At 47.0% G+C, this 27,203-nt stretch overlaps 1 protein-coding gene and 1 long non-coding RNA gene across 2 annotated transcripts in view; one reads left to right on the top strand and one right to left on the bottom strand.

Moving 5' to 3' along the window:
• The window catches only part of LOC133271320 (uncharacterized), a 49,533-nt gene that overhangs the window by 5,976 nt on the left and 16,354 nt on the right, over window positions 1-27,203 (top strand). The window lies entirely within an intron of this gene.
• Window positions 203-8,294, bottom strand: CXCL14 (C-X-C motif chemokine ligand 14). Its single transcript, XM_061457041.1, has 4 exons — window positions 7,780-8,294; window positions 6,853-6,958; window positions 3,121-3,231; window positions 203-1,344 (listed from the first exon to the last, which is right to left on the bottom strand). The coding sequence occupies exons 1-4, from the start codon at window positions 7,841-7,843 to the stop codon at window positions 1,329-1,331; spliced, it is 297 nt and encodes a 98-aa protein (XP_061313025.1). The 5' UTR covers window positions 7,844-8,294; the 3' UTR covers window positions 203-1,328.

Raw genomic sequence — 27,203 nt, 5'->3', positions numbered from 1 at the left:
TTCAAATTCCGAAATGAGAAAGGGAAGCAAATTAGTTCAGAATAACATTTTCTAATGTCCATGTCACCAAGAAGTTGTATTTCTGAATCAGCTTCTCTGACTCGGTGTTTTTTTCCCCCCAAACCAATTCATCCGATGAAAAGTGATTGGAAGTGGCTGAAGCTCCCTGATGGCTCCAGGAAATTCCAGAGAAACTGTCAGCTGGTTTTAAATATATTTTTTATTTCCTTTTTTTTCCATTTGTCTTAGAAAGAAATATGAAATCTGCATGCAACCTTCTAAATATTTCAACCATTTAAATAGCATAGGATAATTTAGCAGTACAGTACATTATACAGCGAGATAATATAGGGAGACTTCCTAGAGTATATTTACAAGTGGGAAGGTAGTTTTGTTATATTAAAAAGAGGAATGCACTGCTTAATGTTGAAGTATTACATTCAAAATAATGAATATGTTGTGACTAAAACATAGATAGGTATTTATATGTTGGCCCTATCATATTGTTCATAAAAAGGTACCTTTTAAAGGCTTTTTTTCATTGCTACAAATCTAGGAAATCATACACAATAGTCTTGAAGCTTAAAATGTCTTGGTACTGAAGCCACAAACCCCCTGTAAGAGCTTCAGGTGGAAACAAAAACCCCCAAATAAACATTTTCTTAGTAACAAAAATGAACTAGAACTGCATGGAACGTTAGATGGGAGATCTGGTATGCTTCACCTTGCAGCAAGACCTCGAGTCCATTGGAGAGGTGCACGGTGATGTTCACAGTCATTGACGATGGGCTGAGGGACCTCACTTCTGCTGTTACAGCTGTGGCATTCCAGTGGCATCTTCCCCAGCAAACTCATCTTTGGTCCCTGCTTTGCCTGGCTAAATTGGAGGCTGCAAACATGACAAAGAACCCAGCACCGAAGCTTTCCCACTGCGAAAGGGTGAGGGACATGGCTGTAGAACACCTTTACAAATGTTACTGTTTGTCTAATGAGCTTATAAAGCTCGATTGCAATCATAGTGAAGTATGAATGAATAACAATAAAAAAACCAACAACCCCAAACCCAACCTCTTTCAAATGAAAAGCATGAGGTTTCCCCAGTGTCGGTACAGAGCGGATGGGTAGGAAGCCCGAAGCGCGAGAGATGCGTGTGGAATCTGGGAGCCTTTTGCACGTGGCTATAAAATGTAAAAACTGACCCTTGGTAAAAAGTGCTTTATAATAATATAGAATTTGTGTCTTATGTCTGTGAGAGAGAAGTCGCCTTCTGCAGAGCCCAGTCCTATGCCAGCCAAGGGAGTCTGCTCTGTTCCTCATGCTGCTTCCTCTTATTCTTCATAAACCCTAAACAGAGGGAAAGCCAAGAACCAGGTGTTTTAAATAAGAATAAAACAAATCCCTTCCAACTCATTGATAATAATAATGAAAAAGCCACAAACAGCAGAACCCCAGACTTTAAGCCTTTGCTGAAGTAGATTGGAAAGTGAGTTATTGACTCCAGCAGTGATTGCTATCCATGAAGCATTTGGGAGGATGCTGCAAATCTCAGTCTCCTATAAATACATTGACATTTATGGTGAGTTGTATGTAAATAATAAATTCACAATATCTCTTATGTTTGGAATAATATTGGACTCAATGTTGTTTTTCTAACTTATGGTCTCCTGAGAGGACCACTTGATAGGCTTATCTGCTGGTAAACCCTACCTATGCAGGCTCCTTGGGTGAAAGCACGGCATGTGAAAAACCTTGGTAGGTGCTGTTCTGTGGAAGAGAATGAAGTCTGCATGGCTGAGCCCTGGCTTTTTCTGAGGAGCAGTGTGGTGGGATTGCCATTGCAGACACTGAAATATTGCTTATTTATTGTGAGGACTTGATTTAACTCTGGTTCTTTCTGTCTGAAATATTCACTTGGTGCTGCTTCAGCTGCAGTTTGGCTGCACTGCTTGCCCAGGAAGCCTTGAGCTGACCCTTATTTTGGGCTGTGGAAGAGAGCATGGGCAGCGCCGTTGTCTGCAGACAGGAGCCCTGGTCCTCAGCCTCGCACAGGGCATCCCTCCCCTTGGTCTGCTCGGGGAGCCCTGTGCGTTTGCTGCATGCACGAGCCTGGGGCTGAGCATCCCGCGTCATCTGAGCGACAGCCTTGTGAGAAAAACAAACCAGCACCAAGGGAAGAGTGTAAATATGTGGTTGTGCAATAGCCAGGGCTGCTCCCTGTGCTCTGCTTGGGAAGCAGCCGCAGGGAGTCAGGGAAACTGGCTGGGGGCTCAGCACCCACTGTGGTATCATCCCAGCCACCAAACACTACATGGCTCTGCTGGAGTCACTGCCACCCTTGGGCCTGCTGAGACATGGGGCTTGCTGGCCCCATTTGAGCTCAGTTTTGGGGAGCAAATTCCCCATCAGGTGAGGAGGATCAGGGTTTGGAGGGGCTGGACTGCTCTTTATGGCCACAGCTGCAGTGGTGGTAGGATTTGGGCAGCTCCCCTGTATTGCAGATGGGGACCTTGCCACTGGCCATCAACTATCAGGAATTCTTGCTTTTTCTTCTGTCTATGATGGATGCCTTGCAATGAAAACCAAATCCTTCTTGCAAGGGGGAAGGTGGCAGAGATTTGTACTAGCGAGTTACTGTTTTTCTGGGAATGATGCACCAGTTAAACTTGGCAAATATCTGCATCATGGGATATTGAAGATTTTGAGGTGGTGTGATTGAAGTGTGAGACAGGGAACTGTCTTCTCAGCTCTGCTGACTGCTTTCCTTGTGCCCATATGAAAGTAATTTAGCTTTTCATCTTGGCTTTTTACCCGTAGAAGGGAGATGCGTATGTAAATAACTGAGAATAGCTGCTGAGGAATAGTTTAACAGAAAATAATTACTTTTAATAGTTGGAACAGCCTAATCCTAAAATAGAAGTGAGGCTGCATGTGGCAGGAAAGAAGTACCGTCAAGAATGTTAATTTCTAACTGTGATTTTTTGGTAAGGAAATGCATCCTTTGTGCTGGATGGAGCATTTGCAGTGTGTGCATTTTCCTGGCCTCTCTCTCTCTGAATGCTGCTGATTGCCCGAGTTGTTCCCAAGATTTTCCCCTCACCCATTCAGGAAATGGGTACTTACCTGCCTTTCTCTTTCCATACTCTGTACCACTTGAGCAGTCTCACTGTGTTCTGGCGTTTGGGGTTTAAGCAGTGCTGCTGCTCACCTCTCACCCGTGTCCACAGAGTCACGCTGCAATGTAAGACAGCACAGGTTACTGGGGTCATAGCTCATGGAATGCTTTGGGTTGAAGGGACCTTAAAGCTTCTCCAGCTCCACCCCCTGCCACGGGCAGGGACACCTTCCACTAGAGCAGCTTGCTCCAAGCCCCTGTGTCCAACCTGGCCTTGAGCACTGCCAGGGATGGGGCAGCCACAGCTTCTCTGGGCACCCTGTGCCAGTATCCCACCACCCTCACAGGGAAGAACATGGGAATGCTGGCCCTCTTCTCCCACTCCAGGTAAATGCCCAGGTTGGTCAGGGCACTCTCACCCAGGTGGGCAGTGGAAGGGTTTTCATGCTCTGTGTTTTATAGCAGATACTTGAGTTCATTGTAATAACACCAGAGCAGATCTTCAGCTGCCATCACAGCAGTGCAGTATTGTCCACCGTTATACTTGGGTGTACCAGATGAAGACTTATGCACTGTTTTTAATCAATTGGTTTGCTCTGCCTGTTAGATATTATCTTTTGAATTTAATAGCCGATTTCATTAGGGCTCATTCAGACAACTGCATGTTCTTTGCATGAGGATATGGTTCCTTTAAGCTCGACAATCCTGCATCAAGAGGAAAGATCACACCCTCTTCATTTTCCTTTAAGGACTTCTTATTCCTTTAAGTCCACATTATTTAAATACTTGCATGTAGCAGGCTGCCTATGTGCCCCAGACTAGCTTGCTTTGTTGCCTGCATAAGCTTATGTAAAGGTCTCACCACCGTTTCGAGGTTATACAGGGTGTTCAGAGAGCTCATTCCATTCAGTTAACCTTCTTCCCTGCTCACCTTTCTGCTCCACCTCTACCAGGTGTCAGCTGAAGTCACAAAAAGATAAGATGTGATTTTCAGGTTGTTTCTTGGGGAGGATGTGGCCCTTTCTCCAATGCATAGGAAAGCAGTGGGAGACTTCCAAGAACTTCTGTGGCTGCATATGCTGGAAAGGGAAGGATTACTGCTAAGATCTGTGGACTGCCTCTGTTCTCAGGGTGTTCTCGGCTTCTGGAGATCAGTACATATGTAAGAAGAGGAGTTTTCCTGTAGCTTTGAGCGGGAGTGGAATCTGTGGCATGCAAGTTTTAATGGGCTTGAGGTTTGTGCAGTTTCTCCATCTAGCAGCCACTTTCTTGGCTGCTCCGTCTGATGCCAGACCTTGCCTGGGGCTTATTGTCTGGATCACAGAGGGTATTTCCAAGGGATGGACAAGCTGATTTGCAGGAGGAGAGGAGCAGGAGCACCTCTGAAAAGCAGCGAGCTCTGCACTGGTGCTGCAAGCAGTTGAAGGACAATTTTGGGTTTACTAGAACCTGCAGTTTGAGGAGAAGATGCATGGTTTGTTTCTCAGATGAACTGGGTCATTTCTCAGGCTGAAACGTGTTGCTTTGACATCACATGTAGGTTTTCAGCCTTGATGCTGGTGGCTGGACAGCAAAGAAAACATTACCAAGGCAGCCTCACGGTCTTCTGTGGTTCCTGTGTGGTTTCTGCACAGTCCCTGATGCTGTGGATGGATGGTGGCATTTTTGGGTATCCTAAGCTGACCTGGCCCTGCTCCTGGGGATGCTAGTCCAGCACATGTAAGGGAACATGCCTAAGCAGCTGTGGGAGCTGATGCCCTGAGTGAGGAGTTGCCTCAATGGGCTGCAAGAAGAGGTTGAGAAGGAGGGAGAAGGGACTGAATCCTCCTGAGTACAGCCATGTCTCAAGCTGTGACAAGCACCCTGGATCAGTCTATGACCTCCAGCACCTCATGCCCCCATGTATTTCATCTGCAGGCTTCTTAAACTGTGTCCCCATACCTACTACTTTGCCAAACATAGTTTATGTCATGTTTCTGCTCTATGCAAAGATATGAGAGCTTTTGAGAAGGGCAGGAGGGGACCCAGCTTCAAGAACTCATTTTAGATGGTCACTGCAGCAACAAAAACCCAGTTGCAGGAATTTCGCTCCTCTGCGCCTTGTCCCGACATTCCTGGATCAATTTGTTCTTGGAATATTAATTTCCGTTTGTTTTCAATGCTGACTTCAGACTGCATTAGGGGAGCTGTAAGGGCAGTGACAGCAGTGGGTTCACCCTCCCTGCCCCGCAAGCAGCAGCAGTGATGGGACAGCTCTGTCCCTGCAGCGAAACCCCAGGGCAACCCTCCAGGCTTGAATAGCATTGCTCGGGATCTGCATAACTATCCAGCTGGGAAAGCAACCGCTCTGCACGGCGTTCCGGCTTTCCCGACTTTCACGTTGGAAGTGAAATGTTGTATTTATCAGGTTTATTTTATACCCCGAAGCCACCAGCTGCTTTCGGGCATATCCATAGAGTGGGATGTGGAGTGTTACTGCTCGTCTACACCACAGTTTTGCTGTTAAAAGGTCAAAGTAAAGCTGAGAGGAACTGATTTAGGCAGCGACGTTCTGCAAGCGTTTCCGTTTAGGTCACCAGCAGCTTATTTGGGCTTTAAAGAGGTGGCTCCCCCTGAGCTGAGCACTGCTTACAGAGATGCTGGTGTAAAGGTGGAGGAAGCATAAGGAAGCTTGGCTCTCCGCTCCTCCTCCATACACCCTCTGCTGAGCCTGGTGAGGCATTTCTGCACAGGCAGGATCAGGCTCCTGTGGTATCTCCTTGTTTGTACCAGTCATCTAGGCAGGATTCAGCCCTGAGGGCATTACAGAGGTGGTGCATGGCAGGACAGGACTCGGATCCTGCTGTTAAAGCATCTTTCTAAGGTTAAGCGAATGGCAAATATTCAGTGGGGGTAGCACAAACAACTGCAGTAAATCAGTCCTTGGTGCTCTGGGGATGTGGCTGCTGTTGGGACCTTTTTCCCCCCTTTTAGGGGGCAGAGGGGCCCCGTGCAGTCTGCTCAGAATCTGACCTTCTGGTCCTTATATCCAGCCCCATGTGCCAGTTGGATGGTGCTTTGCTGGGAAAATCTTAAGATGCATCCAAAACTGGACAGAAAAAGTCCACAAGCCACCCCTATTTGAACTCTAGAAACCTTTCCTTTGAGCCAGCCATCAGATGTCAGACATCCCTGTGCCTGCCTTGGTTCAGCTGGTCACTACATCACTTTTTGGATCTCAAGGCAGCAATGGTCACAGCTTATGGTGAGGTGGGGAGAAAAGTGTTTTCTTTTATGCTTGGTAATCCCGTTGAATGCAAGGGGTGGCTTTGGTACGGCACAGGCAAAAATCTACCTCTGCTTGGGGTAACTTCTTCCTTGCAGAAACCACCATGGATCAAACTCTGCTCCTGCTCTTACTGTGCATGCCCAGAAAAACCTGAATAAATAGTTCTGGGGTTTACACCAGGCAGTGTGGAGTAGGACTTTATCCCTACCTTCAGCTGCACTAAGGATTATCCTTTTATTGCTTCTGTTCCATAAATACTCCTTTGAGCCAAAAGAATGTTGTGTCAAATGATAGCGGGGAATTTTTGGTCAGAATTGCATAATTTATTGCATCTGAGTCAGCAAATGACTATTCCTAGAAATTGGCATGCCAGGGCATGAGGAAAAAGAAGAACAAAGAAGGAACATGCAGTATAAGGTAAAGCAATTCAGCCGCCAGGGAAAGAGAAAGCAGTAAATGAAGGAAAACTTACATAATCATCTCTTCCACGCAGAACGGGTACCTCGGTTTTATTTCCAGCTTCCTTACATTAGAGAATCTTATTTTAGGACCTTTCCTTGAGCATTTGCACTTCACGCCTACAAGAGAAAGCATTTTCTCATGTGCTTGCAAAGCCTCCTGCATACCAAGCGTCCCTTCCCTGCGCTCATCCAAACTTCTCTTTGGGCTTTCGTGCCCTGGTGGGAAAAGCTGGGTTTTGCAATGCTGTTGAGCATAAAAAGTGTAATGTACCAGGAAAAGGTAGTGACTCCCTGGGAAATACCATTTATGTTCTGTGGCTTCGTAAATATGAGAGGTTCTAAAGTGCACCTGCTGAGATTTAATGTAATTGTATGTAACAAAAGGAAATGAAAGAGTCAGAACGCTCTTTAAGCAGAGCGAAATGCACGTCTGAGCTACTTTCTCATTCACTCGCATCTCTCCAGGACTTTGTGGGACTTTCAGTCATTTCTCTTCACGCGGGTGCTGCGATGTTTTCACAGCCAGACAAAAGCTGAGGGTTTTTTTAACCATCATCTTTGTGCACAGCAGAAAATACAGCCTGGCACTCAGTGCAATTCGTGCTACCACATCAAATCCAGCTCTGCTCTCTTTACCCTGTGGAAAGCACCCTCTGTTTCAAAGGAAGCATTTGAGCTATGTTCCTAAATAACAAGGATTGTGGCATGACACCGCGAGCAGAGCTGTTGGCCTCGCACTGGAGGCACAACTTTGGTGGATTTATTTTCTCTCTCCTTCCACCTTTAAAAACCTCTCGGTTACCCTACGCACAGATTCAGTGCATCACTCCTTCCCAACCTGCGGGGCACAGCTTAATCCAACCCAAGGCTCTCAAGATACAAATACCAATTACGAGAAAAGAGGTTTACACGGGAGAAAGGAGAATAAACCGATTTACCTTCTGCGCTGGCCAAGCACATCGCGATGAACAGCAGAAGCAGCGCTGCTGTCAGGAGCTTCATGGTGCGGCAGCAGGTACCTAAAGAGACGCCGGGGGTTCTCCTGCGTTCGGTGGCTCCGCGTTCGTCCTCCCGATTCCTCCGTCCCTGGGGCTGGAATTCACCAGGGAGGGGACGGCAGAGAGCGGCTCCCGGCGGTGCTGGCGCTGCCCTGGCGCTTTGCGCGCTGCCTGCGCTCTGCTTGCGCGCTGCCTGCGCTCTGCCGCTTGCCTCCCCTTGTCCTCTTTTAAGACGGCTCCCGCTGCCCTTGCTCCCGGCTCATTAATATGCAGAGCAACTCCACGGCTCCCTCCGCTTCCTCAGCCCCGGCGGGGAGGGGGGGACGGGACCGGCACCCGCTGCCGCTCCTGCCCCTCGGGGGGAGCCCCCCTCCCCGAGCATCCCGGGGGTGGGAGCGCAGCGATGGGGCGGCTGCCGCTGCCCCTGCCCAGCTGGGGCGTTCCTCAGCGGGAGGAGGTTTGCGGGGGGGGTGCTTGTATGAACGGAGCTGGTAGGGTGGGGAAGAAGCCCGTGCTCCTCGGAAATGGGATTGGGGGAAATCTCATCTGGGAAGCGGTGTTACCTATTGACTTCGATATGAGTTTATTAATACCAATGAGTTGTTTTATCTGTAACGGGTTTCTAAACCTAAAACAAAGCTCAGTGAGTTAAATGGGGGGAAAAGATATTGCTAAGAACATTGTTAAGTGGGTTTAGGATGCGGGATATTTTGGGAAATAAGATCAGTTTAGGGTTGTTTCAATGAGCACTCCCAACAACGTTCTGCTCCATGAAGAAAAGGGTGGCAACACACGGGAACTTCATGGGTGTAAATGTATGTTCCATCTCCCTTGCAGAGCCTGTTTCTGATTTCGGGAACAGCTAAAATAGCATCTTTAATACCCAGATTCCAAATTTTCACCTGTGTCACTGGAAGTGGGTGAAGATCAGAGTGAGGGCTCCAGTCTCCTTCCTAGTGCTGTATTCAGAGCACATGGTGGACGAACCCCTCTGCTGACCCCCGGTTCATCTCGGCCCCTTTCCAGTACACCGCTGCCACGCTCCCTACTTGCGCACCCATCTACCTTCTCAAACCTACCCGACCCCCGCCATCCTGCCAGTGCAGGCAGCGCTCGGGAAGGACGCTCCATGCACTCCCAAGCTCCGCTTGCATTTTAAGCTTCCCACATGGCTTCGTTCCTGCCTGCTCCCATTGGCAGCGGCCATCCCCGCTGCGTTCCCGGCCCGGGTGTTGGCAGGCTGCGAGTACAGCCCTACCACACACAGCCTGCACGTTGTGCACAGGCAGCTGCCTTGTTCATGCGAGACGTGCTGACACGCCGGGAACAGCCTGCCTGCCTCTGCTGCCCTGCATGGGATGGGGGAGCAGGGCTGAGGATAAGGGGGGGGGGGTGGCTGATGTGGCAGGGATCTTTTGGGGTGAAAGACCTGATTTTAAGCAGGCTTGTGTGGCCGGTGCAATGGGTTGGGGAGGATGGTGTGTTAGTTTTTACTGTGGTTTGGGTGTTTGTGCTGCACAGCTCCTGAGGCTTTTATTGCATCCTGGTAGGGATGTTTTGAAGTCCGAGAGGACTCGATGAACAGTTTGGTGATAAAAGCAGGGAGCTGAAGTACGGCAGATCTCAGCTCAGACCTTGGAAATAAATCACCATTATCTAATTCCAAGGGAAAACCACTCTGCAGGAAAGTATAAAAGGGTGATTTTGGGTGCCGAGGGTGCCTGCTGGGCACTTGGGAGAGTTGGCTTAAACTGATCCGCATCCCATCCGGGACTGCTGCACCTTGGGGACATTCCCTCCTTGCAGCCTCCCCTGCTGTGTGGGCAGGAACAGTCCCAGGGGGAGCTGTGGGAAGGCAAATGCATTTCCCCCCCTCCTCTGCGAATAAAACTTCGGGTGCAGCTTTAGCTGACGCCGATTTGAACGTCCCTCAAACCAGGAAACTCACGTCCAGGCTGGAGAAAAATGGCAGGAGATTCCCAAGCTTTCCAAAAGCAAATCCCCTCTTCTTGTATGCCCTTTGCTCATGTCGAAAGAGCCACGCTTATTAGCTAGTGAATAAGGAAAGGGCTGCTTTAATTGCGGTTTACACGCGGAAACGACCCTATTTGGGGCGTGTGTGAATACAGGAACTGCTCACTCTGTGCCTGAGCATTTCGGTGTCTTCATGCCAAGCGTTGGCTTTGATGGTAATGATTTCTGAGCGCTTAAAGGTGTCTCTTGCCTGGTGTGACAGGTTTTGGTGGCCTTGTACGGCTGCATGTGATGCCTGCTGTACCTCAAAATGACAGTGATGGAAGAGGGATAAGTTTTAGCAAGGAGAAAGGGAACGCATCTGGAATTCACCACAGTCTGCTCTGAAAGCAAACCTTGATAACCCAGATATATCTTATTTGTGTAAGCACGTGCTGAGCTGGGTGGCATATGCTGGCGCTTCATGTGCCTGCAGTGCCTACAGCAGGTCTGCTCAGCCTCAGCAAGCGTGTTTTGGCAAGCAGGTGATGATTCATGGGGCTGGGGAGGGCAGTGCTGGTGGAAGCATCTATTTCAGCCCTCACAAAGCTACCTACCACACAGGAATTAACCGGGGCTCGGGTTTTGCCCTGCACAAAAGGAGCGTTTCAGAGCAGGGCTCTCACCGAGGTCTAGCTGTTATCCTCGGCTCTGCAGATGGGATGTGCTCAGAGAGCTGCGCCTGTCCTCAGGGGAATGGAACCATACCTGTGCGTGCATGCAGCACCCGCTTTGTCAAGCTCATTAGGGGGCCATTGTCCCTGGTGCTAGGGCTGTCGGTTCACCTCATTAACCATTCTTTTCAGCTCTCTGCCCCAGCATAAAGCTCCTTGACAAGCTAAGGCTGAAGCCTGGCTTGGCGTCTGAGGGTCGGATGTGGTGGGACCAGGGGTGATTTGCCAGCCCCAGGAGGATGGTTTGCAGCACAGAGGATGGGGATGAGTGCTTTCCTCCTCCTGAAATAAGAAAGAAGAGGTTTAGCAATGGGGTTACCCTTTGAAGTGAAATCTTCACCAGTTTTTGCCACCTGGAAGCAGAAATATTCCAAGCTGAGCACAGTGTGTAGCTGAGCTGGAGCAAAAAACTTGCGCTTTAAGACATGGAGACAACCCCCAAATACTCCAAGCAGGAATATTGGAACAGAGCAGCTCACCCCCAAAATAGGTAGTGTCAGTGTGGAAAAGGGAGGGCTCCAGATGAGCCGATGGGCCTTTCAGGGAAAGGACTTTTACGTCTATGCCAAAACAAGAATTGGATGGGGTCCATGCCCTGACCTGTCCTTAGGTGAGGCTTTTCCTCCTTCTGTGGGTGTGTTCACGACATCCTAAGGCAGCACACAGAGAATCCCTTAGGTATTCCTCTGCATCCTAGGGATAAGAAGATATACTATTCCAGTTGTCACCATTATTGGAAGTATTTCAGTACTGCTGCCTTCAGTTATGCAGGTTATTTCGAGTGCGGGGTGAGCTATGGTTTGGATTGACTGTCCTTCAAATGTCAAAGTGTTTCGTACAGGGAAGGTGAAGATGCCAGTCATCGTGAGAAATCTTTGTAAAACGGCCTTGAAACTGAAGCTACTTATTCCTGCGGAGGCAAATGATGTGAATGGCTCATCTGAATTTAATGTATACCTCAATCAGCCCATCAAGGAGAAGATTAAGCATCTGAAGTGACGTGTGACGTGCCATAATCCCTGCGTATCACGTCAGGAATTTGGGAGAGGAATTAGACCGAAATGCTCCCTAAGAAATTCAGCATTAAGGTGGAGGTGCACAGATGCAATGCATGGTGTAGGTAGCTGCTTTTTTCCTGGATGCCTTTTCGGTGCTGTGACCATACAGTGTTCAGCACCAGTTGCAATGTGTTACATGGGAGGGATGCTGTGAGCCTCCTGTAGTGCGTAGACCCTCAGCCCTTGCAACAGGGCATATATAAAACTCTATTCCAAGCTTGGAGTGAGGGGAAAATTGCCTCAGATTGCGGGTGGGTGTCACAAGTCTACTCCCATGGTGCTGTCCTTACTCAGCAGAGGATGTGCTGCAGGCTGTGCTCAAACCCCTGTTTTCACCTTTAGCTCGAAGCGGCCTTTTCCTTTCCTCAATAGCCCTGCACAGTAGTTGTGTCACCTTTGCATGGGTTTGTCTATCGTAAGTTGAAAGTCAAAGCTTTGGATTTCATCTTTGGTCTCTGGAAACACAAAATATATTTCAGGGAAAACAGCTGTGTTCCCTTCCGTGGGGTTTCACAACAGATGAATCCTGCAAAATAAGGCTCATATTGTTATTACAGTCACTGCTTGCTTTTGATAGCTTCTTTTTATTTCCATGATGAGATTAAATTCTAGACTCTGCTCCTTCTCCTGGGAATAGCTTTAAGGCAGCTTTCTTCATAGGCCTAAATTATTCACCAAGAAGGATTTTCTTTTGCCGAGATGAGGATGAGTAGGTCAGATCTGGGACTGCTGTTGTGGTTTGGAGCCCTTTGAAGCTCTTTGTCATGAATCATTAAAAAGGGCGGCAATAACATGGCAAAACAGAGCTCCAGCTCTTTGTGTAGGTGATCCGAGAATCACCTTTAGATATGCACAAAAGGATTAATCCTGCCTGTGGCTTTTTACATTGAGAAAGTAGCAAGTTGTGTTTCATTTCCTACTGACTCATTTCCTTGCGTGCTACAACTTACCATTGGTTTTCATGTACAAGTACAGTTTACACTTCATACCATTGTCTCAATAGGCATCTGAGAATGGTTGTAGGTATTTATTTTGTGCTTAATCACCCAATGAGTTGGGTTTTTTTTCTCTCCACTATGACGCTTGCTGTATTCCAGAGGGAATAATGCGAAGGAAAGAAAGGCAATTTGCTTGATGTGACTCACTCAGATTACTGATAGTGCTGGCCAGAGCTACGAGAAGCCTCCACTGTGTTAGGTGGGTTGAGAGCTGCTTGGCACAGGGATGGAGATTGTGGCAGCCCTGTCCTTGCCATTGTGCTCTCCCTTCCCCAATTGCTTTTTAACTAAAAGCTCAAGAAGGGATGCTGAGTTACTCCCTAGATGTGCAGTTAGAACATTACCCTGGCTGAATAAACCAAAAGCAATTGGATGGAAAACTTTCCTTATTGCCCCAGGATTGGAAACAAATTGTGCTGTCCTGATTTGCTCATCACATCTCTTTGTGTGGGTAGTTTTGGGTAATCTGTGGGTGCCAGGGCTTTTGGGACAGAATAGGGTGTTTCTGTATGTAATAAACTACAGGCAGCCTCTCTGTGTGCTATTAGTGCTTTTCAGAGAAGTGGCTCTGCTGCCAACCCATCCGTATTCAGGAGCTCATGGAAACTGAAAAGTGACCCCTAAGGTGTTTTATTTTAGAGGAGAATAGGACCAAATGAGATCAGCACCTGCAGTTTCTAACCCGGTCCCAGGTGAGCTCTTACAGAGATGGAGGGTTGTGGCAGCAAGACCCACATCCAGGCATGAGAAAACCCATTCCTGACACTTCCCCTGTTTACAGCTTGGCAGAGCTGGGCATAATTCCAAACCCTTCCAGGGATGGCAGGAATGTGCTTCAGCATCTGCCTCAGGGCCTTAGCATCTCCACCTTTAGTGCTTGTCCCTGAGTGATGAGAGTCCCTGGGGAGAGAGCACGGTCCTGCTGCTGGTACCCACATTGCACTGGTTTTATGTGCCTTCACTCAAGGAAATGGAGATTGTGTGTGTGTGTGTGGAGGAGGACAGTGATACTTTGAGCCCTTTGTGATGTAAGGGGCTGTTTACCATGAATTACAGTGGCAGGAATTGTCTTCCTGGGCAGGAGGTGCAGTGCCTGATGCAGAGGTGACAGCCCTGTGCCAGTGATGTGGTGGCTGGGATGCATCTGCATCTCTTTGGGGTCTTTTGCAAAGCTCTAGAAGTCTGTGGCTTTTCTATTGTCTTTTAGGAGGGCTCTTGCGTCAAATATTAAGGCATAAAATGATGGAGAACATGCAAAATCACAGAAGCAGAGTCATGCAGTGATGTTGGATCCACCTCACTGCTGCCTTCCCTGCCTGCTGCCTGCACCCCTCTACTTGCAAGGGGTCTGTCCACATCTCCCCTATGCTATGCACATCTCTCTATGGGCTCCCAACCTGCACCAAACCCCTTTGCAAGGTCACCCTGTGCCATTTCCATGCAATACTGGTCTGTGATGGGGCTGGTGGCATGCAGGGAGGGAGCTGCCCTGGGCACCCCATGTACAAGGGATTGCTTAGGAAGGGGGTGACTTCCTTGCTGCGATGTGTTTGATGGTTATTCTGTCTCTGGTAGCTCCTGGCTTCTTTCCTTGGACTTGAGGCTTCACCTTTCCAAAGAATCCACCCCAAATCTCTGTGTGGGTGAATACAGCCCTCAGTGGAGGGTGTCTGCAGGCTTAGAGGGGTTTCTGTTAGAGCTTGCTCCCAGGTAACCGTGGGCTGTTTAAACTTGTCCAGTAACCACAGCAACCAAAACTCCCCAGAACCCAGAATTAAAGCCATTAGATAAAAATGCCCATCATTTGGGGTGATCAACTATGGAGACAGAGGATCTCACAGCATGCCCTGTGATGGCAGGATGAGGAGGTGTGCAGGAGTGCCTCAATGCAATCAGAGGAGGGTGCATGGGACCAGGCACTGTGATGGCACAGAATTTGCCTTGAGCACAAAGCCACAGCATCTATAGGTGCCTACAGGGCTCTGCAGGGTTTCTCCCACCTCCTTAGTGCTCGCTGCAATGTGCAAAGAGCCCTTGCAAGCTTAAGGAAGCTCTTTCTCCTGCAGGCAGGATGGGAGCTCCCCATTTCTGTTTTCTGATGAGCTGTGTGTTGGTAATGATGGGAATTTTTCATATGCTGATTTCCACCTCCCCTTTGAGATAGAAAACATATGTAATGTCTTTAAAAATAAGTAAAATGAATGACTTAATGCGGGCTTAGACTATTTGATGGAAGATTAGTAGGCTGCAATCAAGCAGAGGGTTTTCTGAGTAGTAAATACGTTATTTACTCTGATAGAAGTTTAATTACCCTATCACTTGGGAGGGGGTATAGTTATGCCTGGTTTTCCTAAGAAAATCAGTTCATTATGGAAATCAACCAGCCAGCATTCCTATGAGTAAACCAAGTGATGTTCCTGCTGGCACAGCCCTAGCCTGGCTAAAGCGGATGCTCCTCTCTCTGCATCTTCCACCTCCACCCATCCAGAGGGCTCTGTAACGTTCCCCTTCCCAATTTAACCAGGCTGTGCTCCTCTCGCAGCAGTGGAATAGCCAGCAAGGACTTGGTGGAGAATACTTCAGTGCTCTGGCTGGATTTGCTCACTTCTCACAGGTTTCCCACCTGGTTCCATGCTCAAACGTGGCTCTTTCACACCACCGCTGTCTCCACCATGTATGGTGTAGGTAAGCGGCACAAAAGCCTGGCCAAATGCCTCACAGCCCAGTTTGCCAGAAAATCCTCCCAAGTCCATCGTTCCCTTAAAACACAGTGGTTTGGCCAGGCATGCAGATCACCACATGGTGAGACTGGGAAGGGATACAGCAAGAGCCACTGTGCAGCATCCTGCTTGGCTGGTGCTGAGGGTGCCTGCACCAAGAGCTGAAGCACAGAGAGCTCACCTTGTCCTTTACTGCACTGTTATATCCACGAATAGGTAGAGCTGAGCTTTTTATTCCTTCATCAAAACCAGAAGGATGGCACATTGCAGAACTGATGTGGTGAAGAAGCACTTGGTTTTGGTGTTAAGCTTATATGTGAAATCAGCTAGAGAACAAGGCAGGGATGATGAAATCTATAACAATGCCATGTTTTGGCATGCAAGGCAATGTCGTGGGTCTGCACATCAGCAACAGGACTGGAAGAGGACCAGGGGCTGGCAAACTGGTGATGCTGCCGCTGCTCTCTGCAAAACCCCCCTCCAAATTCAGGGCTTTGCTGCTTTCACTCTCAGGGACAAAAATATGTCCGGCTCATGGTTCTTTCCAAAGGCCTTTGGCAGCCTCTCCTGGCAGTTGGCTGTTTGTGAAAGGCAGGCAGTTGTTGCTAAAGCGATTTGGAAGCAGAAGTGGTGCTCTGGAGCCCTATGCTGCAGGAGAGGATTAGTGCCGAGGTTATCCCCATTGTGGATGGGGCTGGCTTCGTGTTAGCAGCTCATCTGTGGAAGGAGAAGGTGGGAGGCTTGTGGGTGTGCAGTGCCCTTCTGCCCTTCATCCCCTGTGCTAGAGCATTGCTCTGTTACCAGGAAAACTGGAGAGACTCAGTAGCCAGCACCTTTGGTACATGTTAAGGATTATCCAAGTATTCTTCCCATTCCTGAGAGATCTCCAGACCTATTTGGCTTGAAAAAGAAGTGTCAAAGCAGCTGAATTTTATAGAAGTGGTAGTGGATTTAGGGATGCTCTCAAAGATGAAGGTACCAAAAACTTAATGTGAATTTCAGTCAAGAAGATATTAAGAAGGGCAGAGGGAAAAGAGATTAGCTGACCTCTTATCCTGCTCTAGAAGACGAGACAATGAGCGAATGTGATGAGATCAATGGAAAAATAAAAGGAAATGAGAAATCAAAGGAAATGCTGCTTTACAGGTTATTTCATATGGTGAATTGGGTAATTTTCCCTTCAACTCGTGGCTGCAAAGGTGAAACCCGTGATAGAGGCTGGTCCCCTGCAGGGGTTCAAAAGGAAACAATCCATTCCAGGTACAAGCAGTGGGATGCTACTGGATGCTTCCTCCCTTGGTGCTCTTCAGAAACCATGCAGAGCCACAGCATCTGCCAAAGGGCAGCCTCCTGCAGTGTTCAAGGTCTGGGTTATCAGAGCTGGGAGTCCAGGCACATCAGCTGCTCGATATCAGCGTCTCCTAGATGACTTCTTCCTCAGGCCTGCTAACAAACAGCATTGCAGATGCTCAGAACCAAGATAGAGGAAAGATTTCATCCTTCCCTGTCAGCATTTCTGTAACAGTTGTGGGGTCACAATCCTCATGCCTTTAAATGCTTTCTGTGACTTCAGATTAGCCGTGGGCTTTGGCAAGTTGCTGAACCCAGGACAGCATCCTAACCAACTTGTCCTCAGAAGTACTTTCCATGAGGTCTCCTCCCCTGCAATAGCTGTGGTCCCCACATTTCTCCAGAGGCCAGATGTGGGTTTGTTTCCTTTTCTTTTAAAGCAGATTACTGTGCCCACTCCATAGCTCTGGGGCATTGCTGTGCATATGTCCTACACTCCCACGGCTGCTTCTGCAGCCACCAAACCTCTGCCCAGCTGGAAATCAATGTGAAAAGTCTTTCACTGGAGGCTGGTTTTGCCCCTGCCCCGATGTACATCCCCTGGCCTGAAGTCTCAACCACTGACTGGCTGTGGGCTAGTGCTGCCGGAGGCCAAAATGAATGATTTATCTTTGTGCTACTGTCATGGCTTCCCTAATTAACCCCTTCACTCTCATAAATTCTTCATTAGGATTTGTATCCCTGCTGCTTTGCACGTGTTTGCTGCTGACAGCAGCTTGATTAGGTGTAGTTTCCCTTCCTGGCCTTTTGGTGGGCTTTTCTTTTCCCCCAGCAATGACTTTGCCTGTGCCACACAGCATCTCTTCCCCTTGCCATAGTGAGTTTCCCATAGATACAGCACTTTGAGGACACAGTCGGCAGTAAGAACACCCCGACTTCACCAACAGCCAGTTAAAGCTCCAAACCAGAAACTCCCCACAAACACGGAGAACACCATGGAAAGCTTTTCACCAGCATTGCTCTCCGTGCCTGGGTGCCAGCAGAAAGGAGGCCAGCTCCAAACAGCCCCAGCCTTGCTCCACGCTCGGCTTCCAGCACTCGAATGTGTTTCGTTTCGATACCTTATCCTTGGGTTATTCTGTTCTCTCTAATTGCATTTAGTGCCTGGCTTGGGAAAGGCTGTTCTGCTGCGCATGCAGCTGTGCCCCCGCTCCCCACAAGCCCACCCCTTGGCTCTGGAGCTGTCAGGTGGGCTGATTGCCTCGCAGGCTCTGTGTTTGCCAAGGAGACGTCGGGATTGTTGGCTGGGTCTTCAAAGGTCTGCAGCGGCTCTTGATGTTCCTCACCGGAGCAAGGGCAGCGGAAGAAAGTCGCCTGGGAAACGCTCTCCGGAAGTGGAGATTGGATTCTTTAATGCTCTTGAATAGCAAAATACAGTGCCGAAGTATGAGAAGCAGCCCACACAGCCTGTAGACATGTTTGTACCCAAACAAACCCACGTTGGACCCAACATGCTGATTTCTTCAGCACGTAAACGGCCCCGAATAAGGTGTCGGGTAAGGCTGGCTGCAGAAGGACATAAGCCAGGATAGGTTTGACTTTCCTGCAACACCAGCTTGAGCTTGCGTCCCTGGTCGTGCTGGTGGTCAGGAGGGTTATATCAGCAAAGAACATGATTATTAATTTGACCAGTAAGCGTAGGACAGGGTGGCCTTGTTTCTCCTGAAGAAGCTCTTAAAATGGTCCAATTCAAGCTCAGTGATGGCTTCCCCCCTTCCTTTTACCCCCCTAATTATATTTAAGGGTATTTGCGGTAACAATAAGCTTCTTGGGAATTCCTCTTTTATTCCTTGTGTAAACTTTGGATGCAGCAGACAGCTGAGGATATAGCACACCAGTGTCGCTTTTAAAGCCCCTTATATTAACCTGTCCACTGTGTACAACTAACATCTGGATTTCCATTCCAGCCCTTTTGTTTCATCCCTGGCCTTATCTGTAATTTGCTTTGGTGTTACAATTGGAGGTGCAGCAGTGACTGATGAGACCAGGTTGGAAATGTGCTGTAGTTGTTTTCTCGATGTCAAAACCCTGTTGTTTTAAGGTATAATTTGTGCCTCTGTCTGCACCAATCCATCTGCAGCTGAGGCATGATAAGACAAGTTGATCTTTGACATTCTTTATCTTCTGTTTTGTGCTGCTAGGAGACAATTGCCAGGGCGAGGCAGCTGGTTTTTGCACATGGTCTTTCTCTAGCAAATGCAGCAGTGATGAATGTTGGGGCCAAATGTAAAGGATTCCCTGTCCTTGTGGGGAAAACCAAGAAACTGGTAGAGGTTTGCAGCAGCCTTTAGCTTAATGCCCTTTGCTTTAGCCTGAAAGGGCAAAGAGCAAATGTTTTCTGCAGTGAGTCGGTGTTTCCTGTGCCTAAACCTGTACAGAATCCATAACATTAAATATGAAATGAAGTCTGTAGACAGCCATAGTTCAAGCATTTACAGGATTCCTATCTCCATAACAGCCCAGGGAGCCCACACGGGATAGGGGAGGTGTGTGTTTTAATGTCTTTATGCTTCAACAGCATCTTTCGGCTTTGGCTGGTGGAGTTTGCTGGATGTGGGATTGATGGAGTATAGCACGTCATTTGAGGAATGCCTTCAACAGAGTAAACCACGTATCAGATCTTCAGGACATATAAGTCAGCACAGCTCCATCAACGCTATGGAACATTCTGGTTCTATTCAGGGCCTGATTTAACAAAGTCAGTGGCCAAATCTTGTGTCTTTCCCTTATTTGTTCAAGGCGCATGTTATAAATCATCCCTGATTTTGACCCATGAAGGAAAACTAACTTGACAAATCCCTTTCTGTATTCATTTCTGCCAAACATTCTTTATGACAATGGGTAGGTTGCTGATAGCTCTGGCTTTTGTTGCCCAGGACCTGGTGGGTTTGACATACATTCAGCCTGAGTCCATACAGATGCCTTTCCTTGGCTGTTTGCTTCTCATGTTAAGACTTGTGTTGTATAGTGAAGAATTTGATTTATTAAGAAATGCTTTATAATATAGTAAGACAGATGTCAGCGATGTTTAATAGCTCCATAAACTTTGCCTTTTGAGCACATTAAATGTGCAGGGATCTGAGGCATGATGAAGGCATCCTGCACCAAGGCAATAATGTGAGCAGTTCTAGCCATGCTCTTATGGAAATGAAGTTATATGATTGCACTGTCTCTCCTCTCCCAAAATAACTGTTTAAACTTGATATCTACTTCCAGCTAGGCTTGAGAGGGTTTATAACACAGTTTCCGACAGGTTGCAAGTGATGGCGCTGGTCACCTGGATGGGCCTGATTTTCTCTGTGGCATGTGGGAGGTGGGAAAGGTCTGAAATCGATGTTGTGCTCTGCCTGTGGGTATTCACCTCCACAGGAGTCTGAAGTTCAGCCTGTGGCCCTGCCTGGAGCGTTCCGTTAGAGAGATGGGGGCTGCAAGGGCTAAATAAAACCCTAAGGACCTTTTCAGCATTCATTTATGCTTTCCTGCCCTACAGAAAAGCTTCCTCCTTCTATTCCCAGGGAGGTGTCATTGTGCTTGTCTGTCTTTGCTTGTCACTGACAGGTTCCCAAAGCTCCTGGGGCTGTTTCCAGCCCGCACGATGCTCAAGAGCCAGGCCCCTGAGCCGGGAGCACAGAGCCTCGGGACATGCCCAGCTTGGGGGACAGCCCCAGGCGATGGCTTCCCATCCACAGCAGCTCAGTGTGGAAGTCATGAGCTGTCCTCTCATCTTGTTCTCCTCATCTGTAAATCAGCAGTGCCAGTTTGCTTCCAGAAGCAGGTGGAGGGTTAATGACTTCAAGCAAAGGGTGTAAACTATTATATGTATATATACATATATATATATAAAATTCAATATAATTACTCAGAATTAACATAAACCTTCCTTGTGCTAGTAAATATTTGTTTTCCAAGGTGTAGACTCACAAAACTCTAATATTAAGCATATATATGAAAACATATATGTAAATATACATGCATATATATATCTAAACATATATATGTTTAATATTAGAGTTTCTTTCTAATATGCCTGAGTTTCTTTCCCAGTGAAAAACAAGGTGCATAGAGACAGGGAGGCAAAGGTGACATGTCCCTATGTGGGGCTGGGGAATGCTCCTGGATCCTGTACCATGGCCTTGTGGGGACAAAGTCACACAACTGGTTGTTCTAAAAACCTCATTGTGGATTTTTAAGGCTTTGAAATCATTTGAACAGGGTGAAATTTGCATAATCAATGCAATACCCCCATTAAACACCCTTTGGCCCTCTTGGCATGCAGGAGTTAAGCATGCTATGGGTCCGCTCCCATGAAAGGCAGCAGAGGCAGCTCATGTTTGCAGGGCTGCGGGGCAGGCACTAGCTAAAGGGAAAACCTAGTGAGGGTCACGGGGAGATGTGCTGGCCCTAGGGCCTGGTGCGTGCTGACAGGCATAATTTATCTCTCTCTATTTCAGGTTGAGTGGGACTGGCCCCACATCTCTCTTTCCATGTCTCTAACACAACCTCATCCAGCTTTTGCATTTTGTCCCATTGCCAAGCGCTATGTAAACCACTGCAGTGGCTGCCATTAATCACCAGAGCCTTTTCCTGGGCTGCGCTGTGCTTCCTTATAGGCTGTAACCTCCTTATCATTCACACATAATCTTGTTTCGGCTTTATACCTACTTGCATGATCCACTTATCAGCCAATAAATCTGAACAAGACCGAGCAGTGGGTACAGTGCTGGGTCCTGGTATTGATTTCCCAGGCGCTATCCTGGCCTGTGTCACTAAGGCAGTTTCTAAACCTATTTTTGCCACGATGCTTAAAGCAAACACGCTCACCCCAGCTCTCCCCCCATGATGAACAGGCTTTACTTTTATTCCCCAGCCATTACTACTTGCTGTTTTCACCTTGAGACGTTTCCTGTACAACCATCCTCCTTGCATAAGTTGTGTGAGTAATAGAACACTCTGCCCTCTCCTTGAGCCCTGCGGGTGCAGGCAGAGTGGTCAGAGCAATTGGAATTCCAGATCTGTGTTTCTGAGCCTTCCTGCTTTCCTTTGCTTTGATGTGTGTATATATATATTTATATACATAAATATATATATATTTGTGCTGGATTTCAAGCTAATGGTAGGATTTTAGGAGAAAGCAGAGTTTGAATCTATGGTTTTAAATATCCAGATTAGGGAGTGCTCTCCATCACCTTGGTCAATGTGTTCGTGCCATGGGATCAAAAGGAATCCCCCGAAAATCAAGCAGCTTCAAATCAGAGTTTCCTGTGGGTTGGAGGTGAGCTGGCAGCTAAGATTTAAAAGGCAGATGACAAGGTTCATTGCAGTACTTTTGAAATGTGGACCTATAAATCCCCAATTTTCTCCATGCGCAGCCAAGCGTGTCCCTGTCTGTTTATTTTGCTGAATTTAAGTGGATCAATTTTATGGAGGTTGGCTTGATATTTTTTTTTCCAGTGGAATTTAATTCAACATAAACCCTCCTACTTATCGTCTTGTTCGTATTTCCTCCTTTGGATGCTTGTGCAAGGAAAGGTTGGGAGCAGTCAGAAAATACTGGGAGCAAAATAAATGTTCTCTAATCTCACTTCAAGCCCAGACTGAAATGTTATTAGTGTTTTTGGGTTTGTCTGGATTAGTTTCTTAAGAAGCTGGAGTTGAGCAGATCTAAATAGACTATTAATTTAATAAAACACAACCTCTCCAGGGACTGAGCCAAACAAGTATTACGTTGCTTTGCTTTTCTCCCATGCACACACAGGCTTCTGGGGTAGATACATCCCTCCTTTAAACAGGGAATGACGTGAGCAGAGCTGTGAGCACCAGTCATGTTGGCTTGCCATGGCAGCAATGGGTGATGCGCACCTTCAGTCTCTCTTCCTCCTCCTCACCATGCTCCTCGCTGCATGTTTGGTTTAAGAAATGTGGGCTGGAAACAGCTAATATCTTATTGCCTCAGTTGGAATCTTAGCTTATGGTGATGACTATTATTACCCTTTTCAACCAGAGTAATTCCTTCATTCCTCTAAAATCTGCTGTCTTACACTTTTACCCAGTGAGGAGATGCTGACATGGGAAAAAGGATGTTTTTCTGGGGTGTTTGATTAAGGAAAGGGGACTCGTTTATTCTTGTTTCTTTTAATACAAGAATGAGTATGGGGCACACAAAAAACAATCTTGTTTTAATTGGAAAGATTTGGTTTAGCTTTGTACCTGGTGCATAAATAACTGAGATAAGTCATGGCCACAAGCATATAATTGGGTTGGAAATAGACCTGCAGAAGATGGGGTTATTGGTTATCACTAATGTTGGTCTGGTCCAGATTAAAGCTCCACAAATTGCTCAGTGAATGATGGCTGGATGCTGAGAGAGTGTTAAGCAGTTATCTGCCTCCCTCCCTTCTCCCCTGCCTGGTCTCAGCAGTGTCCAGGATCCTCTGCTTGAACAGGCAGCTCAAGCCATGGGGGAAAAAAAAAAACATCTGAAGGGGTTGACTTTGGGCATGGAGGCTGAGTTTCCAATGGGACGGCGCTGACCAAAGCGGTTCAGTGTTGTGCTGAAGGAGCCCATAAATAAAAGTGATGTGGCTCAATGGCCTTCCTCTTGCTGTGGGAGATGAGGCCAGCTCCTGCTCTGGCATCCTTGGTACTCCTCTAGCATACCACAGGGCTTCTACCAGAATCACTGCGCTGGAGTCACTGGGAATGAGATCTGGCTCCCTGTGTCCTCTGCTTGAGCAAAGGGATGTGGTGGGTCCTTCCTCCTGCTCTCTGAGCATGGTTGATTGCAGCATCTGGTTGTAAGTGTGAGAGTAATTCCTTGTGGGCTTTAGTATTGGTGGTAGGAAAAAGACTGTGTTTTGTGAGGTTTCCATAAGTGACACCTGCACTTCAGCAGCTGAAATGCCCTGAAGCAGCTCGCTTCTCATTACTCGAGGGTTTTATTAACCCTTTCCACAAGGATGGCTTCTGTGGTTGTTGAATGATGCCGATGTTTAGCTTTCAGGGCTGTCTTTACATGGAGACGAGCAAGATCAGACTGAATTATGGCCCATTACCCTCCTTTTCTCCCATGTAACTCATTTAGGATGTATCAGGTTTTGGAGGTGTCTCTCTCCCCATTGCCTCTTGAAGGACTCTGTAGGGACAGCTCAAATACAACCATGTCCTTGTTGAAAAAGTCTCATCTTGGGTTCCTCTGTAGCCAATACAATGGGTCAAAATCTCAGGGGTTTAGGTCACTGTTGAAAAGAAAACCTGCTCGCATCTAGGGACAAAATACTTTCACAATTGCAATGAATCTGCCAAAGAAAATACATGTAAGCTATTAGGGAGGAAATCAGAATGAGCTTTCTTTCTGAGATCAGGTTAGTAAAGCCTGGAAACATGAAGCAATTTGTCTCTTGTATGAGCCACATCCAGAATCAGCAGCAAGAAGTCTCAGCTTAAGCAAACAGCAGATTTTTTCTCAGATCTTTTTCTGTTTCCATAGTTTTTGATAGGAAAATGGAGTTTACACATAGCCCTGACATTGTTAGTGTTCTTCCAGCTGCTTTCGATTTGTGAGAATGTGTGTCATATTTACTTGTACTCTTTAAATAACCACAGCTGCATTAGTACCTCCTTATAACCTCCCTAAACATAGTACTATTTTGGGAGGAACATGGCAATTTTGCAGAAGGCATGGATTGTTGTAGAAAATGGCAAAGAAAGGGAGGGCGATGCTGAGAAGTGGAGCTGAACAGAATGGTGACGGAGAGTTTGCAGAAGAGAAGGGTCCCTTTGCAGAATCAGTGTTTGCAATGGGCATATTTCAGTGCTGTGAAGCACTTTTAATTTCCTTTTGGAAAAATGGAATGGAGTTCCTACTCTTACCAGAAAGGCACTTCTCAATTCTCTCTCTGCTTACTGTCGGAAGCAATGTGGCTGAATGCCTTCTAAGTGAGCATGTAGAAAACAGTTAAAGAATCACCTTCAGTGCTCCTAAAATGGAATTGGTTTATTATACCTTTTTTCTTCATGTTTTACTTAATGTCCTAAGGTGGGCTGATCTTGTTTTAAATGCTATACATTTTTGTGGGAAAGGAGTTCCATGTTCTCCTGCCAAAATAAACATTGTTTTAATAATGCTCCCTCTATATGGTACCCGGGGGGTTGCACCCTGCTCTATCCAAGCATTCAATCATCTGTACACCTTTGAGCGGCTGAATGAGCTTAAAACTATTTCTGTGCTTAGAGCATCACAAAATACAGGGCTAATTTTAACCCCTGTCAAGTGCTTTTTTGGCTCAGACTGAAATGCCCAACTTGATGTATGGAAAAAGTGGTTTGACTTTTGCCTCCCCCTGATATTTCTAGGCATAGTAATGGGGCACTGATACGATTAATGCAGCAGATTATTGTGCATTTTGGGACTTTTCAGGGTTTTTTTCCCACTTGTTTCTAAACAAGCTTCCAGGAAAAGGCATCTCCATTGCTGAAGGTATTGCTGTGATTCATGACTCCTCCATATTTTCCAGTAGAAAAAAAGAAGGGCTTAATCCATTTAAGTCCCTTCCAAATTAATTGCCGTGTTTAGCAGTTCCCAGTAATAAATATTATTACATCTGTTCCATTGCTTCCTGCTGAAAAGTTGTTTTGATTTTAATTTGTTTCGGATGATTCCCCCCAGCCTCCATTTGGGGAAATAATTCCCTTTTAATTCATTTCATTTGGAGCCTGACTATGCTGTTGGTGTTTCCCTGTGCTCGACTGCAGCTGCCTGCACGGCACCTGCAAGAGCATCCACCTAAAAATGCACCTTGGTAAATATAGTCATAGAATCACAGAATGGTTTGGGTTGGAAGGGACCTCAAAGCTCCTCCAGTTCCAACCCCTGCTACGGGCAGGGACACCTTCCACTAGAGCAGCTTGCTCCAAGCCCCTGTGTCCAACCTGGCCTTGAACACTGCCAGGGATGGGGCAGCCACAGCTTCTCTGGGCACCCTGTGCCAGCGCCTCAGCACCCTCACAGGGAAGAGCTTCTGCCTAATGTCTAAGCTGAGGGTTGTCATCAAAACCTGATGCTGTTGGAGTTATTTTTGCACACAGCAATTTGTGGAACTTTCCTGTGTATGGCACCTTTTGTCTTCCCTGCATCCCCTACTGCAGTGATTGTAAAATATTCCCGAGTTTTCTTTAAATGACAACCACAAGGTATTGCTCAGTGTTCTCTGTATGAAATATGGCAGGATGGAAGCTGTATGTGCTGTCCTTTGGCTGGTGGCTGCAGGGTTTTTGATGGTGTGGAGGCACGCTCATAAATCCAGTAATTGATGGGCACATTTCTTATGTCGAGGATCACCACAAATCTCTTGCCAGAGGAAAACAAGTCTCTGGTTGGACACAGCTTTCAGTCCCGACAGCTGAGGTTTGATTACCTGAAGCTATTCTTGATTTATTTTTTAATCACTCATATGAGCATGTTGCAAATAACTGAGTGACTTTGTCAGCTTCTTCATCCATATGAAAACACAACTGCAAATCTCAGTCACAAATTGATTAACTGTTGGTTGTGATTGCTTTGATTTTATCACTTTGCTGCCCAGGGCTTTTCTAAACTCACCTTTGGTGACCTTAGAGCTGGAGTTAAACACATTGCATGGAGGTTTCCTCCTTCCAAGTTAACCTTTTGATTTCCCGTGAACACATCCTCCCGTGGAGCTCATTTTCATCTCATGATTTCTTGTGGAATTCTGAATTGCTGGGAATGTGCTTGGGATGTTGTGGACTTAGAATGTCCCCTCTGCTTTGCTAGTGAGGAGCATGGGGGGTCCAAAGACACAGCCAGGCAAACCAATATTCCCTGAACTGCAGAGGAATCGGATCTTTTCCCTAGGCTCCCAGTCTTAGCACTGCAGCTCTCGCTGTGATTTATTTTAGGTCAATTCCTGCTGGTGGTGACAAGTGGCTTTGGGTGATCTGTGTGCTTAATATAACGAGCAGAATCCACAGGGAATGTTATTTATCTTGAGTCATGGGTTGGTTAGTGACTTCTATGTCTTGTGATGCACAACTGCTATATGGATTTGAGCAAAACCACATGCACATGTATTGTCAGCAATCCATTCTTCAGAGTTTGGTTGTATTATCTTCCTTCACAAAGTGCCATTACACCTCGAACTATTGACAAGGCAAAAAATTGAAGCATCTATTGAGGCTTTTTTAATTTCTTCTGGGATCCTTGGAATAAATTAGAAGTTTATGGGGAGGTATCATGTGGATTACAGACTCCTACTCGCACGGATGACTGTTCAGTCAATGCAGTGTGGCCCACATGCTGCCAGGGCTGCGCAGAAGATGTTTTGATTTCCATGCAGAGCTGGGGAACTAAGGAGTAAAGAGACCTGGGAGCAAAACACAGTAGTTTCTTGTCCATAAAACCAGGTTTTCCAATGGGACTAAACACCCTGAAGACATCTGCTCCAGTGGGCACTCTGGTGACACGCCGGTACCTTCTAAACTCCATTAGTGCATCTGCACGCAGGTGAATCTACCCAAATCAAGTGAATTGTTTCA

This window comes from Pezoporus flaviventris, unplaced genomic scaffold, assembly GCF_033815535.1.
Source record: "Pezoporus flaviventris isolate CSIRO_AGI_PZ_B2104156 unplaced genomic scaffold, CSIRO_AGI_Pfla_v1 ptg000023l, whole genome shotgun sequence".
NCBI classification, from domain to species: Eukaryota; Metazoa; Chordata; class Aves; order Psittaciformes; family Psittacidae; genus Pezoporus; species Pezoporus flaviventris.
This window is presented reverse-complemented; position numbering and strand designations above follow the sequence as displayed.